General features: G+C 37.8%; 1 protein-coding gene across 1 annotated transcript in view; it reads left to right on the top strand.

The window, feature by feature from the left end:
- Positions 1 to 19,939, top strand: part of GNB4 (G protein subunit beta 4) — a 39,126-nt gene that overhangs the window by 11,212 nt on the left and 7,975 nt on the right. Inside the window, exons 2-8 of the mRNA XM_024563778.4 lie at positions 4,918 to 5,015; positions 13,169 to 13,207; positions 13,934 to 14,040; positions 15,090 to 15,153; positions 16,603 to 16,765; positions 17,618 to 17,684; positions 17,786 to 17,987. Of these exons, the coding sequence (XP_024419546.1) occupies positions 4,959 to 5,015; positions 13,169 to 13,207; positions 13,934 to 14,040; positions 15,090 to 15,153; positions 16,603 to 16,765; positions 17,618 to 17,684; positions 17,786 to 17,987 (699 nt within the window). The 5' untranslated portion in view covers positions 4,918 to 4,958. The remainder of the gene's footprint in view (positions 1 to 4,917; positions 5,016 to 13,168; positions 13,208 to 13,933; positions 14,041 to 15,089; positions 15,154 to 16,602; positions 16,766 to 17,617; positions 17,685 to 17,785; positions 17,988 to 19,939) is intronic.

Here is a 19,939-nt window from a genome sequence, read left to right as displayed (position 1 = left end):
AGTTTCTTCTGCTACCCCACCCCCCACTGGTTTTTACAGCCAGAAGTTACGGGGATTTATCTTCCCGGCTCTGGAACCCTGGACTGGACAATCTGGTCTGCGGCTGGCATTGCGTGTTCCCAGGGTATCCTTCCTGGTTATTATCCACAAGTGAATGTGGGGCTGCCCTTTCCACTGCCTCTCCGTGCCACTCCACTTCTCCGTGCCTCTCTGTGTCTCTGCCCTCCTACCCATCTGGATAAATGTGGCTTCTTTAAATCCTTGGTTGTCAGACTTCCATACAGCTGGATTTCCTGACAATTCTGGGTGATACTTGTTTTGTAGTCTAGTTATAATTTTTGCTGTAGTTGTATATGGAGGTAAAGTGTGTTCACCTATGCCTCCATCTCGACTGAAAGTTTCCACTTCCATTTTTATGAGTTCCTCACTTAAACAACTTGACCAAGGAATTGTTTCAAGTACAAAAATTGGGCTTTAACTATTTGGTAATGTAAAATTAAAACCCAGTAATGCAACTTAAGCTGACTAAGGCTTTGTTGTCTAATTAGCATATGGCATAGATTATACATTGTATTTAGGATAGTTAATAAGGCTTATACAGACCAGCTTTTATAAGGAAATAATTAAAAAATTTTTTTACTTTCTAGACTTCTGTAAATGGAATTATGTAATTAAATGGAAAATGGAAATTGAAATTCATCAGCAGTGATCTTCATTATGTTCATTACTTATTAAGTGGGCCTCTAGGGAAGCTGTTGCGATTGGGGTGTGTGTGTGATAAACTCTTAGAAAAATGTCTCCTTGTCATATGGTGTAAAAGCAAAAACCAGTTGGTATTTAAAAAATTTTAAACTTGGATATTAGTTTTCATGGTTATATATTAACCTTGATCAATGAAAATTTATCAAATATCAATAAGTGATTTCATTATGTTTATTAATTATTTATATTCCACTATGGAATCTTTGGGGGGAGGTAAACAAATTTTAAAAGACACATACAAAGACTCCTCCATGCCTTCAGATGTAAAGAAGAGGAGAAATGTTGGTCTGTAAATTTCACCCATGGTTGTGTGCTAACTGATCTTCAGTGAGGGAACATCTTTGTGGGGTTGTGAGGTGATGGTGAGAGTATGAGGGGATAAGGAGTAGTGTGTGTTCCCCTTAAGGCTGCTGAGGAATGATACCGGTGTATGTGGTGCTGAGTGTTGCAGGATGAAAACATCAGTAGGAAACTCAGAGCAGTAGAATAAAGCTAAATGTGACTAAATGTAACTAAAAATGAATACACTATTCAAGCTCCCTTTGACTGATGGATTTTGAGAATATTAGTGGTGAGGGTAAGGAATTGGGGGTGGAGTAGAATCCCAAATAGCTAACCTGGGTTATTCAGGTTATTCATTAGCTGTTGGTCTAAACCCAAGAGAGCAATTGCATAGTATTTTGGTAAATAAGTGTGCTCTTGAAGTAGCATTGTCTCAGAACAATATCACACACTTACTTTTTAATTAGTAAAACTTCCACAGTTTTATCTTGTTCCTAGGTGTTATGGCTTTCTGTTAGAGAGCATGAAATCTGCACTGGGAGAAAGACACTAAGTGCTAATTATGAGGTCTGTCTGGAAAAACTCAAACCATTGTTAACATAACAATAATGGTTTGCATGACATCAATATAACTTGGCAGCCAAGGGGAGTGGACTGGAATGTACATGTGTGAACAATGATGACTTCACTGTACTTGTCAGTGGGGGTGACAGATGCTGTAGAATAGGCATGTGTACTGTGTGGCCATCACATTCAAAATGACTGAGGAAGTAGAGCAACGAATTTGCATCATATTTTGCATTAAGCTTGAAGATTCCTCCACAGAAACTATTGGGATGATTCAGAAGGCCACAGCTATGGGCAACTGGTGATTGGGAGTTTCATCTGCTCATGCATCACGTCTCATGCAGAGGTTTTTTTGTGAAACATCAAATCACCCAGGCAACTCAGCCCATCTACAGCCCAGATTTGGTGCCCTATGACTTCTGGCTTTTCCCAAAACTAAAATCACCTTTGAAAGGGAAGAGAGTTCCCTTTTCCCTAAGCATGGGCTGCGAACTAAAGGGTTGCTGGTTCAATTCCCAGTCAGGGCACATGCCTGGGTTGTGGGCCAGGTCCCCAGTGGGGGACATGTGAGAGGCAATCACACATTGCTGTTTCTCTCCCTCTCTTTCTCCCTCCCTTCCCCTCTCGCTAAAAATAAATAAGTCTTAAAAAAAAAAAGATGTTCATTGTAATGAGAAATTTGGTAGCAAAATAAAAAACCAAATCTTAATGCCTGTGTTACAGTTTCAGCATCTCTTACGTCTATTTTTCTCTCTTATCCATTCACCCATTTAGCTCTGATTTTTTTGCTGACTTCTTGAGAAAGAAAGCCACCTGGGAATATCTATAAGGAATACTTGGGATGGGTAGGCAAGTGTGTGTTTAAATTCCTTGGAAAGAATGATCATAAGAGCTGTAAACACCTGGTCCAATTCATTATGGGTTTAGGGTGTTTCGAATTTTACAAAGTATAGGAATTATAGATCAGAATTTCAAAGAGAAAAGTAGAATATTATAGATTTAATTATAGTAACAAACTTGAAACTCACTTTTCTGATGAATAGACTTAGTAAGCAGAAGTAGTTTATGCTTAAATTTTAGGTGCGATTTAAAATATTTTTTCCTTTTATATGCTTTCATGATCAGAATGAAAATTGTTAGTAGCTAAGATACTTGTATTTCCCTGTCTCATATAGATTAAAATAGCTATTCACTAACACAGCAGTATAATTGTGCAGGCTACATAATGACTTGCTTTAATAAAAATTCTGTGGGTATTTGAAGAAATGGAGGAAGAAGGCGGTTTGAATTATGCAACTGTGGTTTTTTTCCCCTCATTTTGTTTAATAAATTGGCTGGGATACAGTGGCTCATTGGTATTTTTTAATATTTGTAACTGGTACAGCTGAACTTTTAAAAGATAACTGATATGCTGCTTTCTGCTCAACTTACAATGCTTTCACTATGTGACAGTTTTCTAAAAGGAGTTAAATGAATCAAATATTCATGTTGAAAAGAACTTAGTCAAAAAGTTACAGTAATTGAAACAGCTTATATCAACCTGATTTCTGTTAAATTATTAGTTTAAAATTGTTTTAGCTGGCTACTTCAGTACCACTTCAGAGTTGAAGTGAATGAAGGATGGGTACCCCAAAAACATTCTTATGGGAATTTGGCATTGGGGTAGTCATTTTGGGTTCTAATCATGAACGGAGGAGATATAAACTGAGCCTGGAGCTTAGAGAAGCAGAGAAAGTTATTCTGTAGAAAGAGGGAAAACAAAGATAATGAAGAGAAAAACAGGGCAGTTAGAGAAAGAATACTAGTAGTTTTCTGCCTCTGGTCTCTTCCTGAGGTGGTTATATTCATGCCTTTTGGTTCTGTGATTCATCCCAAATCTTTAGGACAGTTTCCCCTTTATTTCTTAAGCTATTTCAATTTAGCTTATTTACTGCAGAAGAAAGTGTCCTGGGTGCTGGGGATATAGCAAAGGATAAAGCAAACAAAGTTCTTGTATTAAGGAGCTTATATCCTACTGGGAGGAAACAGACGTCTAGTGGTGCTGAGTCCCACGTGCCCTTACAGAGACAGGGAAAGGGGACTAGGTGGGAGCGTGAGTGCTGCCAGCAAAGGCCCCTCTGAGCGGGAACATTGACGCAGAGGTAAGGGAGCAAGCAATGAAAACGTTGAGGGTGGGGCTAAAAGCATTTCAGGAAAGAGAAGAGCAAGTGCAAGGACACTGATACTGGAGCCTACTTACTGTGTTCAGGGAACATGAAGAAAGCTTTGGTGTGGTGGATCACAGTGAGAGAAGTGGGGGGAGAGAGAGAGAGGTAGACGAGCAGGTCAGAGGGGTGTGTGCAACGGTTGAGGAGGGCTCTGTGGTTCAAGATAAGGAATAAGGTTCTCCTTGGAGTGGAGTGAAAAACCATTGTCAGATTTAAAGCAGAAGAGGGACTTGTGTTTTAAAAGGATCACTAGCTCTGGCTCAGTTGGTTGGGTGTCGTCCGGGGAAGCAAAAGGTCATGGGTTTGAATCCTGGTCAGGGCATATGACTAGGTTGTAGGCCTGGTCCCTGGTCAAGGTGTGTGCAAGAGACAATGGGTCGATGTTTCTCTCCCTCTCTTTCTCCCTCCCTCCCTCTCTCTCTAAAAATGAAATATATAAAATGTAGTTTAAGGAGGATCACTAGTTACTATATTTAGAATAGACAGGAGAGTGGTCAAAAGCAATAGAAAGGAGACTAGGGGAGAGAGGATGGTGGCTTGAACCAAGGTGGTCAAAGTGGACATAATCAGAGTTGGTCAAATCCTGGAAATTTTGTTGAAGGGTGAACTGACATGCTTTGTCGATGGTGTACATGTAGGGTATGAAGGAAATAGAAGTTAAGCATGACTCCCAGGTTTTGGGCTTAAACAGTTGGAAGGATGGAATTACCATATACTGAGGTAGGGAAGACCTGAGGTGGGGAGGGGTTCCGTTCTGAAGCATGAAGATGGAAGTGCCTGTTAGATAGCTAAGTGGGGATATCGTCTGGCGCCCTTTTGTGAAGTACTTCTCACTGGACTCCATTCAAGTACTAATTCTCTATAATTCAGTCTTGAAAACTACAACCCAAGATTTCTCTTCCATCCTCTGATCACATTCCACCATAAAATCCTTTATACATAGTCGAGATCTATATTTACTAAGTAATCTGCCATTCTAGTAATAATTGGCTATCTCAATGGAGTTTCTGAAGGACTGAAAGAAGCTATATGTCAATATTTTTCAAGCAAATTAATATGTAAATGGAGAACTGAATTAGTCTCTCTCTCTTTTTTATAGTTGCTTTGTGTTGTTAATTTTGGAGTAAACAAATTTAAAAAATGAGTGAACTGGAACAGCTGAGGCAGGAAGCTGAACAACTACGAAATCAGATCCAGGTAAGAGCAATCTTTTTCATTTTTTTTCAGAAAAAAATTTTAACACTTTTATTTAGTACCAGTAATGAACCAAACTTGTTCAATAGGTTATCAGTCTAAATGTGTTAAATAGTTTATACAACTAGAAATGGTCAATTCGTATTTATCATGCCTCTAAGGATTTCTCCAAAAATCATTCCTGAAAAATAGATATGTGGAGTAATGGCCTCTGTGTCCAGAAGAAGTTAATGTTATATATGTAATACCCGCTGACAGACCAACATAATTCTTAGTCACAGACTTGGAATCATAGTTTGATATTTGGTGCAATAGGAGGGAGAGTATCACATTGTAATATACTAAACCTTATTCATCTCTAAAACATTAGATTGCAGAAAAAACATTAAAAATTATTAGTGGCATAATAAAGACATGTGTATCATCTTTTACTCTTAGAAATCAACACAGAACAGTGAAGACCATAAGAAACAAACACAAGGTCCATCTTTAACAAAATTAAAAGACATTTAGAACTTCATAGTAGAGTGGGGAAGAGGTGTCAGATGTAGAAATGCTGCAGGGTGTGGGCGGGCTCCGAGAGGGAGTTCTGCCCCTGTAAGTCTCACACAAAGGAGGAAGCGCTCCCTCAGGGACTCCAGTAATAACTCCAATGATCCTTTCTTTGGAACAATGAAAACGGGTGCTTCCCTGGACTGGGGAATATCAAGGTAGGCAGAGAAAAAAAAAAAGAAAGGACGTAGACATTCCTCCTTTTAGGAAGCCTCTTGTTGGTAGGGTGTAGGAAAGAGACTAATTGTGTGTAGACTGGCGTGGCTAACTTCTTTTCACAGGGGAAAAGGAAGGGCTCAAACAATTTATAAATATAAATGAAGAACTTTGGCACGAAGCAGGGATCCTGCTGTGTGCCTCTTTAATATGAAGTTTTTGCAGTAGGTATTTCGGAAGAACTCATCTACTTTAAAAGTGAAGAGTAAGAAAAAAGGAACAAGCGCAGCCTCTCTACAAAGATGTCATAAGAAAAGAGGGAAAGGAGCAGGATAAACAAAGGATAGCAAAAAACACTCACTGGAAAAGTGTTGATTCTGAGTGGGTTGAAATCAAAATCAGTCTTGCTGCCAGGAATTCAAAAAAGCTAATGAGTTAGATGTGAATAAGAACTTGGAGTTGATCAAACCTTAGGTGTCTGAACAAAGATGACAAAACAAAGTAGGAATTTATTTTGCCCGGGATGAACAGAGAAGACTTCATGGGCTAATCCCTGAATTAGATGTTGCTGCCACCACTGGAAAGGATTCTCCACCATCTCCAGTTTTTGTGACTTGCTCCAGGTGCTGGGCAGGATCTACTGGTTGGCCAAGTGCATAGTCACATACCCATCTCATTGTTAGAAAATCCATTCTCTGTACTTAAGAGCTTGATTTTTTCCTTTTTTTTTTTTTTTTGTAGATTCTACAAATAAGTAAGATCATATGGCATTTGTCTTTTTCTGACTTATTTCACTTAGCACAGTGCCCTCAAAGTCAATTCATGTTGTTGCAAATGGCAAGATTTCATTTGGTTTTATGGCAGAGTAATATCCCATTGCATATATGTACTTGATCCATTCATCTGTTGATGGGCACTTAGGTTGTCCCCATATTTCGGCTATTGTAAATAATGTTGAAATGCACATGGGATGTCTGTATCTTCTCAAGGTAGTATTTTTGGGTGTTTTTTTTTTTCAGACAAATACTATTATTCAGAAGTGGAATTGCTGAATCATATGGTAGTTCTCATTCTAATTTTTTGAGGAACCTGCATACTGTTTTCCAAGGTGGCTGCACCAGTTCCATAGTACACTGCAGCAGCAGTGCACAAGGGTTCCCTTTCCTCTACATCCTCGCCAACACTTGTTACTTGTTGTCTTCTTGATAATAGCCATTCTGATGTGTGAGGTGATATCTCATTGTGGTTTTAATTTGTATTATCCTGATTATTAGGGTTGCTGAACACCTTTTCATGTACCTTTTTTAAGTCTCCTTTTGAAAATGTCTATTCAGATTCTCTACCCATTTTTAATCAGATTTCTTTGTTGTTAAGTTGTATTGAGTTCTTTATATGTTTTGGAAATTGCCCCCATCATGTATATGATTTGCAGATATTTTCTCCCATTTGGCAAGTTGCCTTTTCATTTTGTTGATGCTTTCCTTTGCTGTGCAGAAACTTCTGTTTGATGTGGTCCCACTTATGCAAGTCTTTAATCCATTTTGAGTTAATTTTTGTGTTGGTGTAAGATAGTGATCTAGTTTTATTTTTCTGCATGTGCCTGTCTAGTTTTCCCAACATTATTTATTGAAGAGACTGCCCTTTCCCCATTGTATATTTTTTCCTCCTTTCTTGTGAATGAATTGATTATTATGCATGGATTTATTTCTGGGTGGTCTATTGTGTTCCATTGATTCTATTTTTATGCTAATACCATACTCTTTTTGATTACTATAGCTTTGTAATATAGTTTTAAATCAGGGAGCATGATGTCTTCAGCTTGTTCTTGTTTCTCAAGATTTCTTTGGCTATTTGGGGGGTCTTTTGTGGTTCCATACAGATTTGAAGATTGTTCTATTTCTGTGAAAAATGACTTTGGAGTTTTGATAGTGATTGTATTGAGTCTGTAGATTGCCTTGGGCAGAATGGACATTTTAACAATATTAATTCTTCCAGTCCATGAGCATAGAATATATTTTCATTTATTTACATTTTCAGTTTCTTTTATCAATGTTTTATAATTTTCAAGTGTTTTGTCTTTCACCTCCTTGGTTAAATTTATTCCTAGATATTTTGATTTTTTTAAAAACACTTTTGATTTTTATTGTTCAAGTACAGATTTCTGCCTTTTCTCCCAGCCTCTCCCCACCATCCCAGACTTCCCCTCCTCCCTCCCCTATTTCCACCCCCTTTGTTATTGTCCATGTGTCCTTTATAGTTGTTCCTGTAAACCCTTCGCCCCCAAAAACTGTTAGAATGAATAGATTCAGTAAAGTTGAAGAATAGAGAAGTGAACATACAGAAATCCATTGTGTATTTATATCCTAATAAAGAACTATCAAAAAGAGAAATTAAGAAAACAATCCCATTAACAATTGCATCAAAAAATGAAAGTATCACAAGCCGAGTCACACCGGTCTTATTTTCAACATGAACTCTGAGAGGCAGGGTTTTAGGTTTGTCCACTGCTGCATCCGTGGTCCCTAGAATAGTGCCTGACACACTGTGTTCAACAGGTTTTTTAATTGAATGACTGAATTAGGAAGATGAACTAAATGATATCGTTCACTTTATAAAGCTTAAAATTAGAGAACCTTTTTTTTTTTTTTTTTTTAGAATTTAGTCTTCAAGTCCACCATTTTTGGAGCACAGCTCAGGTCATCACTGTCGTTTCTGGCAACTCTTTTCATTGTAGGAAAGTGGGCTAAATCATTCCTTGCCAAATGAGGTTTCTCAACCCACAGTTTGAGTAAGAATGAGAGAATCAAATCGTATGTTTGTGTAACTACTTATAACACCCTGACATAGAAATATCTGAAGTGTTTATAAATAGGTTGAAAGGGCAGCCAAACAGATTGTGCGCTCCATCTAGGGTTGGCTGCAAGTGGAGGCAGGCGTTTTTCCCTGGGCTGACTGGGACACGGTGTCCATTTGAAACAGTTATTCAACAGAGACTGTGTGCATCTCTTTGCACAGGCACATGCTGAGCACGGTGGGGGAAACCAAGTTAAAGAGGATACTACCCTCACCTTTGGGGGAAAATACTGTTTCAAGTCTAGAAGGAGGAATTAATGGCACTTCTGATTTTCCCATGTATACAGATCCTCTAAATTTATTATTAACTGATAAACTTGGTTGAAAATATTTCGTTGCTTACTACATATGTTCTTTTCCTGCCTTTCCTTATTTTGTTATATTGATTTGTTTCATTATCTTCCTTTTGATAGTTCCCTTCAGTTTGTGTAAAAATTTACACAAAGTCTACCATATAATGCTTAGTCATAAACACCAGTTTATATGGTATTAATGCTATTAATATGGAAATATAGACATGACTTAATATAAACTGTGGCTATTTATATAAAAATTGTTTTTCCTGAGATGTCATGTATTTTTCTCATATTGGATCTAAAATATTTTATTTCTAATAGCATCGGTATCCAGTGTACTTGGAAAGCATTTTCCCAGAAGTGTTATGCATTTTTAAAAATATTTCTAAAATGCTCTGGGTACACTATCAATATCCTTCCTGTCACCTCAACTTCTAGATGCCAGAACAAACAGAAGGGAGCTCAGAACTCTTGCTTTTCCCTGAAGCTTAGTAACAAATGTAACTGAATCCTGTGGCCTTATTAAATCAACTTTGTTTTTACTCAGGGGATACAATTTAAAAATCTTTTAATTATAAACCCAATATATATTTGCACAATGAAATACAATTGAGAGCCCATTAAAAATCAATTAGCTACAGATACATGGTTTTTCAACAAGGGTAACAAGACCCTTCCATAGGGAAAGAATAATCTTTCCATGACGTGGTGCTGGGACAACAGGGCACCCACATACAGAAGAGTGAATCTGGGCTCCTACAACACACCATGCGTCAACATTAACTCAAAGTGGTGCCCAAATATAGCAGCTAAAAGGGTAAAATTCTTAGAAGTAAACACGGTTGTTAATCTTCATGACCTTGGATTAGGTAATGGTTTAATATGACACTAAAAGCACATGCAATAAAAGAAAAAATAAATTAAAAACTTGTGTGTCAGAGGACACTGCCAAGAAGATGAAAAGACAGCCTGCAGAACAGGAGAAAAGATTTGTAGATCATAAATCTGATAAGGGTCTAGTATTCAGAATAACAGAACTCCTACAACTCAGCTATAAACAAGTAACCCTACTGAAGGAGCCCTGGCTGGGTGGCTTAGTGGGGTGGAGCATCGTCCTGTGCACCGAAAGGTTGCAGGTTCTATCCATGGTTGAGGTGCATATGAGAAGCAACTGATCTATGTTTCTCTCTCACATTGATGTTTTTCTCTCTGCCCCCTGCCTGCCTTCTCTCTAAAATTAATAAAAAATATTCTTGGGTGAGGATTTAAAAAAACATAGGCAATGACCTTAAATAAACAGTTCTCCAAGTAGATAAAAATGGCTGGTAAGCACATGTAAAGATACTCCACATGAAAAGATGCTCAATATCACTAATCATTGGTGAAATGCAAATCAAAACCACTAGATACAACTTCATCTCCACCAACATGGCTTTTTAATAGTAATTAAAAGAAGAAGAAGAAGACAGCAACAGTGTCGGTGAGGATGTGAGGAAATTTGAACCCTCATACATTCCTGTTGGGAATATAAAATTGTGTCACCACTATGAAGAAAAATTTGTCAGTTTCTAAGTTAAACAAAGAGTTACCATGTAAACCATCAATTCTTCTTTTAGGTATATACCCAGGAGAATTGAAAACATAAGCACACACAAACACTTGTACATGAATGTTTGAAGCATTATTATTCATAAAAGACAAAAAGTGGAAATAACTTAAATGGCCATCAATGGATAAACACATGTGATATATGAGGAGGACCCAAAAAACAGAATTCATTTATAAAAAATTGTATATTTATTTTTATATGCTTAAACTTCAGTCAACTTCAAAGTATTCACCACTTGATGCACTGCACGTATTGAGACGTTTTTTCCACTGCTCAAAACAGTTTTTGAACTCCTTGATTTTGATGCCTTTTAGTACTTCTGCCATTTTTTATTTCATCTCTTCCACATCAGCAAAACATTTCCCTTTGAGGACGTTTTTCACCCAGGGGGGAAAATGTCCCTTGGGACCGGATCGGGTGAATAGGGAAGGTGGGGCACAGGGTCATGCCATTTTTGGTGCTTGTATACCACCCATCATGAAATGGACAAACACATTGAAAGAGTCTTCAAAAAAAATTCACTGAAGCCAGATGCAGCCTCTCACAACAACATCAGCAGGTACACTGATACAGATGGGTTGTAGAGTTAATTTGGAGTAAAATTTCTGTTATCCTAAAGAATTTGAGGAATTTTCTGACTAAGATGGAGGCATAGGTAGACACACTGCGCCTCCTTGCACAACGAAAAAAAGGACAAAAACAAATTTAAAAACAAAAAAACCCAGAACTGACAGATCGAACTGTATGGAAGTCTGACAACCAAGAAGTTAAAGAAGAAACATTCATCCATACCGGTAGGAGGGGTGGAGACAGGCAGCCGGGGTGGAGAGGACTCACAGCAAAGCAGTGGCTGGAGGACTAGAGCAGGCAAGGCGGTGTTTGGTGGAGCAGATGGTCCCACATTTGTGTGCAGACAAACTGTGGAGCGAGACAGACCACACAACCCAGGGCTCCAGCAAGGGGAAATAAAGCCTCAAAGCCTCTGACTGAAAACACCTGTGGGGGTTGAGGCAGCAGCGGGAGAAACTCCCAGCCTCACAGGAGAGTTTGTTGGAGAGACCCATGGGGGCCTAGAGCGTGCACAAGCCCACCCACTCGGGAAGCAGCACCAGAGGGGTCCAATTTGCTTGTGGGTAGCGGGGGAAGTGACTGAAAACCGGCAGAGAGAAGAGCAAGTGCCATTGTTCCCTCTCAGACCCCTTCCCCACATACAGCGTCACAGTGCAGCCACGTGGGTTGCCCTGCTCTGGTGAATACCTCAGGCTCTGCCCCTTACTACCTAACAGGTGTGCTGAGACAAAAAAAAAAAAAAAAAAAGCCCAAATGAAAGAGCAGATCAAATCTCCAGAAATAATACAACTAAGCAACGAAGAGATAGCCAACCTATCAGATGCACAGTTCAAAACACTGGTAATCAGGATGCTCACAAAATTGGTTGAATATGGTTGCAAATTAGAGGAAAAAATGAAGGCTACGCTAAGTGAAATAAAGGAAAATGTACAGGGAACCAACAGTGATGGGAAGGAAACCAGGACTCAAATCAATGGTGTGGACCAGAAGTAAGAAAGAAACATTCAACCAGAACAGAATGAAGAAACAAGAATTCAAAAAAAATGAGGAGAGACTTAGGAACCTCCAGGACATCTTGAAACGTTCCAACATCAGAGACATAGGGGTACCAGAAGGAGAAGAAGAAGAGCAAGAAATTGAACACTTATTTGAACAAATAATAAAGGAGAACTTCCCCAATCTGGCAAAGGAAATAGATTTCCAGGAAGTCCAGGAAGCTCAGAGAGTCCCAAAGAAGTTGGACCCAAGGAAGCACACACCAAGGCACATCATAATTACATTACCCAAGATGAAACAGAAGGAGAGAATGTTAAAAATCGGCAAGAGAAAAGGAGACAGTTGCCTACAAAGTAGTTCCCATAAGACTGTCAGCTGATTTCTCAAAAGAAACGTTGCAGGCAAGAAGGGGCTGGAAAGAAATATTCCAAGTCATGAAAGGCAAGGACCTACATCCAAGATTACTCTATCCAGCAAAGCTTTCATTTAGAATGGAAAGGCAGATAAAGTGCTTCCCAGATAAGGTCAAGTTAAAGAAGTTCATCATCACCAAGCCCTTATTATATGAAATGTTAAAGGGACTTATCTAAGAAAAAGAAGATCAAAAATACGAACAGTAAAATGACAACAAACTCACAGTTATTAACAACTAAACCTAAAACAAACAAAAACTAAGAAAACAACTAGAACAGGAACAGAATACAGAAATGGAGATCACATGGAGGGTTATCAACAGGGGAATGGGAGGGGGAGAGAGGGGGAAAAGGTACAAAGAATAAGTAGCATAAATGGTAGGTAGAAGATAGACAGGGGGAGGGTAAGAATAGTGTAGGAAATGTAGAAGCCAAAGAACCTATATGTATGACCCATGGACATGAACTAAAGGGGGGAATGCAGGTGGTAGGGGGTGTGCAGGGTGGAGGGGAATAAAGGGGGGATAATGGGACAACTGTAATAGCATAATCAATAAAATATATTTTTTAAAAAAGATGACTAAAATAGTTTGTTATGTAAACTTTATTTCAATAAAATGCATATTTATATTTGCAATGAAAACACTGTTTTAAATTATATCTAGTGACTTCCATGTGTAAATGCATTATAATATTCTTTCTTTATTTCAGGATGCTAGGAAAGCTTGTAATGATGCAATGCTTGTTCAGGTAAAGTTTTTTTTTCCCCCCTCAATTTACTTTACTAATTCATATGATACAGCTTCACACTGATGCAAATGACAGATTTTTTCATTACTGTCTAATTGAAAAAGGGAGATCTCTAAAGATCTCTGTAATTTGTGAGATGCTATAAAAGTGCTTTAAAAGCATACTTGTTATAATAGAAGTCTGTGGAAAATAAATACTATGAAAATATGTAGTTTCTTATATGTTTCTTTGAAGGGAGCTTCTTGATTCTTTATGGTATACTCTGATTAAGCTTTTAAAATTATATAAACTCTTAGGAAGTTTTCATTAGTTTAATTAACATCGATAATTTTGATTAAGGAAATATTTTATATGCTTGACAAATATAAAACTGGCTTTCATATAGACAATTAAAATTATGTTTTACTCTTGGATCATCTACCATTAGATTTTTATTTGGGCTTCTTTTACTGAAGTTGGGAGGTATGTCTGTTCTGTTTAGTTGATAGTCTACAGAAGCTATTCCTACTGGAAGGCGTGTGAGTGGTGTCGTTTTAAATCTGTCATACTTTCTCTCGAACTACATATCGATCCTATAATTACCCTGTGGCAATATTTATATTCAATTACCTTCGATTGCTCTAAATTTGTTTTGTATCTAGATTTCTTGCCTATTACTTGTTTCTACTTTATTTCCTGAGCCATGACTAAGGCAAAGAATGACAACATTCCTGTCTCATTCTAAAGATCACATCGAACATGGACTCGGTGGGTCGGATACAGATGCGCACAAGACGCACGCTGAGGGGGCACCTCGCGAAGATCTATGCTATGCATTGGGGATACGACTCAAGGTTTGTACTGCCATTTTCAAATGTCTGCAGAACTACAGTCATTAAGAATCAGCATTTGCATGTCCTTAAAAACAAATAATTTAAAAACTCCATTTATGAAATAATTCGTAGAAAATGCATCTAATATGAATCTTTGCTTTCAGTAAAAATATTCAGTGACACTTTAAAAATTTAGAAATATTTACTATGGAAAATAAATTTATCTCTTAAAAATATCCATGATCAAATTATCCAGGTTAATTGTGTAGGATTTCTTTTCTTTGCAGTTGGGTATTATACTTTGCTTTGTACTATGCCAAAAGAAGTTCTATTGAAATTTCAGCTAATAAGCATGTATTATTGAATATTGCTATTTACAAGTTACTGGGTATTACTATAATTATTACCTAAATTCATAAAGGAGCAAAGTACATATCTATCTTTAGCTCTCCAGATTGCATTTTTCAAGATGGCAGTCTCTTTTGCAAAACTACTTGATTAATTCAAATAGCAGTTATATTTTTCCCTTTTACTTTCTTTTGGCATTAATTTCATGCCACTCCTCTTACTTGATTTCTTACAAATACGTGTAAATATCTTATCTACCAGACAGATGGTAGAGGCCTCAAAGGTAGGCGGTATTTTCTGTGTTGTACCCGTCACTCTACATCCACAGGCTTTCAGTGGATATGTTCGGTTGAATGAGATACGGTTGTTGGCTTCCATGTACTCCATTGTCGATAAACTTAAATCAGTAAATACATACCAGTGAGCCAGTACCTACCAGGATCTCGAATAAGAACCTAGACTGCTGTCACTGTAACACGGATGAATCATAACAGAGACATTTTTAGCACGGCGTCTAAATTTTGCTACATTTTATGTTATGTTGAAAATTTTGGCATGCAGAATAAATTTCTTTTAAAGTTGGGAAGATTATTTTCTGATACCAAGTTTTTAATTTGAAATATATATATATTTTTGGAATTGTTCTACGTTAACGCAATGCATAACTAACTTAAACTACTGTTTTCTTCTAAGTGTTGAATTCTTTTTGTTTGTTCCTCTAGGCTACTAGTCAGTGCTTCTCAAGATGGAAAATTAATTATTTGGGATAGCTATACAACAAATAAGGTAGGATTTCTTAATCATTCTCTGAAGTCACGTATTATTTGAAAAGGTGTTCATCAGTTCTTTCTTTATTCTATTACTTCCAACTGTAATTTCCTTCTAAGATACATGAATTCCATTCTTTTTATTCTAGATCCTTTCTTGCAGCTTAGTGTTGAGGCTTATTTAGCCACTTTTTAAAATTCCCAAGAACAGCTGCAGAAAAATTGTTCAATATGTTTCACTAGACTCTCATATTTTATAGTTGAGTTTTAGAAAAGAGTTTGCATCAGTTTTACATATAAATGATTTTTTAAACAAATCCCCATTTCCCGAGGTGACAGTGACCCCGAGGTTTTGATTCTATTTGTGGGTAAGCCAGCATGCTGGTGTGAAGCTTTTCTTTGTCCACTCTGGGCATTGATTTGTGTTTCCAGACAGCTCAGAAGAGACAGTAGATTGGAGACCGGTCACAACTTGCTTAGATCTCTTGCTGGTAAAAGCCAGTGGGTCACCCTCGTCTGTCCCCTGGAAGGAATCCCTGGCATGTAGGTGTTGAGTGGTAGTGGAAAAGCTTCAGGAAAACTTTCACAGGTCAAATACCTTTAGATTCTATGTACACTTATATCCCTGCTTTTCATTAAAGTTTAAAGAGCATCATTTTGTGAAGTGAACAGTATCTTCAGCCTGGTAGAGAATTTAAAGGCAGCCAAGACAGATTTGCATTCTAACAGTTTTTCTGTATTAATTGGCATTGAGCATGTGTCTTTCAATTATATTTTCCTGCAACCACCAAATTGTGTATGAAAAATACTATTTTGAGTTAAGTGAGAGCACAGTGGTAATCACATGATGCATTGATTCTCTGTATGGACCATTTAGCCTTGCTAGTCCCATACACATTAAATTTTGCTGCCTGACTTGCAAATGATTGGTGTTGGGCAAGAAGGCACCAGGCACGGGTTTAAGTGGATCAGTGCAAATTGTTCCCATTGTTTAAATTTGAGCCCAGAGTAAGTGCCCTGTTATTAGAAGGACCATCTCTTCACGGAAGAACCATTGTAATTGACTTTGATACTTATATTGCTTAATGATATGTTGGAGGAAATCCCTCCTTTGAACACTACTGCAAAAACAAAGAGTTTTATTACATTTTTTTTCTTTAACATTTTACACTTAATAATTCCGATTGTTACATAGCTTGAAATATCCTTGTTCTTGCTTTCTCTCTTAAGAGAATAATTTCTGAAAAGAGCAGTTAAATTATAATAGGGAAAAAATAATAAGCATTACAGTGTGCATTAGTATTTTATTTTTCATTGTTTCCTTTCTGAATTCATTGCACTCTCTATTTTGCCTTAATTTTTAGATGCATTTAATTGTTGGTAATACTTGCTTCATTGTAAACAGGTGAGGAAGCTGAGTGACTGTCTTACTTAGTAACAGAGTTTGTGCATTCTGCTTGTCCTGCAGATGCACGCTATTCCTTTGAGGTCCTCCTGGGTGATGACCTGCGCTTATGCCCCCTCTGGTAATTTCGTGGCCTGTGGAGGACTGGACAACATCTGCTCTATCTATAACTTAAAGACCAGGGAGGGGAATGTGAGAGTGAGCCGAGAGCTACCCGGTCACATAGGTGAGCACCACTGAATGTAGTCCTAGTTTTCCTGAAAAAAGTATTAGTTCTATAAAGATGATAAATCTGTCGTGAAAATTCAAACAATGATGAAAAATACAATAAGAAATATTATTTTCTGTGTTCTCTGCAAGCATTTAACAATTACGGGATTTTGGTATCTATACTTAAATATGTAATGAAAGTATATATTGGGATAACACTTATGAAATATCTTTCACGGTGAGAGCACGTTGCTGTATCTGTCGGAGAGCACACCACACACAGCTCAGAGGTACAGCGTTTGGTTAGCAGTGTTAACTAGGTATTTTTTGCCAGTCCTCGGAGTTTTGCCTCTCAGAATTCTTTGCAATAATATGCGACCATGCTTTTTACAAAATCTCTACAATGGCATTTTCCTACCATTTCCATATTTTGAAATACTGGTGAATTCTGAGCATCCAAACGGCACCTTTTCATGAAGCCTTCACTGGGGCGGTTGTTCCAGTTTCTCGCAATACTTCTAATCACTCTGCAAGGTACTTAATCCCATCTGCCAGAGATTATAGATATTTGAGAAGAATATGTCTCTGCTCAGCGAACTAGTAAGCAGGAGGGACTGTGTTTTACTCTTTTCTCTGAAAGTTACACTTTCAGAGTGGCCATCATGTCATTGTCATAGTAAATACCTAAGAAAGAGTCAGTGGATAAAATTTCATTTCAGACAGCGTACAGTTGAAGTGATTGAAAGTAGGATGCTAGGTTGTACTAACAAACACTGTTGCTCAGGTATTGTTCAGAATAAATGTTAGTATTTCATGCTATTTGAGTTATTTGATCAATGATAACCTGAAATGTTACTCTCTGTTGTAGGCTACTTGTCCTGCTGTCGTTTCTTAGATGACAGCCAAATTGTTACAAGTTCAGGAGATACAAATTGGTAAGTTTATTCCAGAAGAACACTGATTTTGGGGTTGAGGGTGGTAGAAGGAACTAATGTAAGAAGATATGAGAGTAATTTTTCTTCCTTTCTAATCACAGTGCTTTATGGGACATCGAAACTGCCCAGCAGACCACCACGTTCACTGGCCATTCTGGAGACGTGATGAGTCTCTCTCTGAGTCCTGACATGAGGACTTTTGTTTCTGGCGCTTGTGATGCCTCCTCCAAGTTATGGGATATTCGAGATGGAATGTGCAGACAGTCTTTCTCTGGACATGTGTCAGATATTAATGCTGTCAGTGTAAGTGGATAGCATTTCTAAGGGAAATGTATTGTGCATTTACAGTGCCGAACTCTGTAGCATGATTTTCACAACAAATTGCCTACAAGGATTTTTAAAAATAATGTTCTCATCACATTGCATTCCCAAAGAGAAAGGGTTTATTCAAAAACCAACCCAGAAAGGTTTTCTCCACAGACCTAGGTCTTTATCTGCAGATGAACAATAAGCTCTGTTCCCCGATGTAGAGGGGAGATCATCTCGAGCAAACACAGTGTCTGTCCGCAAGTGTGTTCAGCTTGTTGAATCTGTAGGGTATCTCGTTCATAATATTGGTAATTTGCCTTAGGTTTTTCCCGGTGTCGTGGGTTGAATTGTATGCCTCCAAAATTATAGATTGAAGTCCTAACCTCCACTACCTCAGAATGTGACCTTATTTGAAAGTAGGGTTGTGCCAATGCGAGTAGTTGAGATGCACTGGATTAGGGGCCCTAACACAATATGACCAGTGTCCTTAGGAAAAAGGGGACATTTAGAGACAACAAGCAGAGAGTAAACCGTGCGAAGAGATACAGGTTGAAGACAGACATCTACAAGGTAAGGAGAGAGGCCGAACAGATCTTTCCCTCCCTGTGCTCAGACACCTTGATCTCAGACTTCTAGCCTCCAGAACTGTGAGACAATAAATCTGTTGCTTAAGCCACTGAATTTGTGGTTCTTCGTTACGGCAGCCCTAGCAGACTAACATGTTTGGTTAGAGGGTTATTGGTTTTATTTATCTTCTCAGAAAACTATCTTTTGTTTTCAGTGATATTCTCTATTTTGTTTTCTGCTTCACTGATTTTCACTCTGATGTCTACAGAAGAAAAAAATCATTATTTTTTTCTTTTCTGCTGCTTCCTTGGGTTTCATTTATTTTACTTTTTCTAGTTTCTTCCCCCACCCCTTTTTGAGTTTCTTAAGGTAGAAAGTGCCACCATCGATTTGGAGCTTTGTTTCCCCTAGTTTTGGAACTTAAAAGTTACGGATTTCTTTCTAAGCATTGTTATTAGCTACACCCCACAGACTTTTATGTATTGTATTTATATGCACGTGGGAAGAATTTGTATTCTGCTGTTACTGGGTGGAGAGTTCCATACATGTCAATTAGGGCAAGATAGTTGAAATTGTTATTCAAATCTTCTGTGTCCTTACTGATTATTGTCTGTCTTTTCTATTCATTATTGAAAGAGGGGTGCTGAAATCTCCAATTGTGCACTTGTGCATTTTCCTTGCAATCTATTGGTTTTTTGCTCCATGTATTTCAAACTATAAACCTTTAGAATTATTATTAATGAATTGGTTCCTTTATCATAATGAAATATCCCTCCTTATCCCTGATAATGTTATTTACTCTGAAATCTTTGTCTGATATTAATACAAATACCCCAGTTTTCTTTTGATTAGTGTTAGCCTGGGCATATCTTTTTCCTTTCTTTTACTTCTTTCTTAAAAGATTTTATTTTCAGAGAGAGGGGGAGGGAGAAAGGAAGAGAAACATCGAAGTATGAGAGAAACATCAATTGGCTGCCTCTTGCATGGCGCCAACCAGGGACTGGGCCCATAACCCAGGCATGTGCCCTGCCTGGGAATTGAACCGGGGACCTGTTGCTTTATGGGATGAGGCTCAACCAACTGAGCCACACTGGTCAGGGCAGTCTTGCTTTTTCATAGTGTGATGATTTCTGCCTTTTATAGTTTAGGCCCAAAGCTGACTTAATAAGAGTTGCATTTAGAAAGTAGAAAAAAAAATCATTATTTGCATGTGATGTGTTTAGCTATCTAGATATCCCAAGAAAGAGTTCAGTGTATTTTCTAGATTACAAAAAGTATTATAAAATCAATAACTTCGCTATACCAATAATAGCCAGGTAGAAGAAAAAAAGGAAGAAAATCCTATTGAAAGCAGCAACAAAAATTATAAAATAGGGAAT

Source organism: Desmodus rotundus, chromosome 2 (assembly GCF_022682495.2).
Source record: "Desmodus rotundus isolate HL8 chromosome 2, HLdesRot8A.1, whole genome shotgun sequence".
Lineage (NCBI taxonomy): Eukaryota > Metazoa > Chordata > Mammalia > Chiroptera > Phyllostomidae > Desmodus > Desmodus rotundus.
Note: the sequence above shows the minus strand (reverse complement) of the source record. Positions and strands in the feature narration are given on the sequence as shown.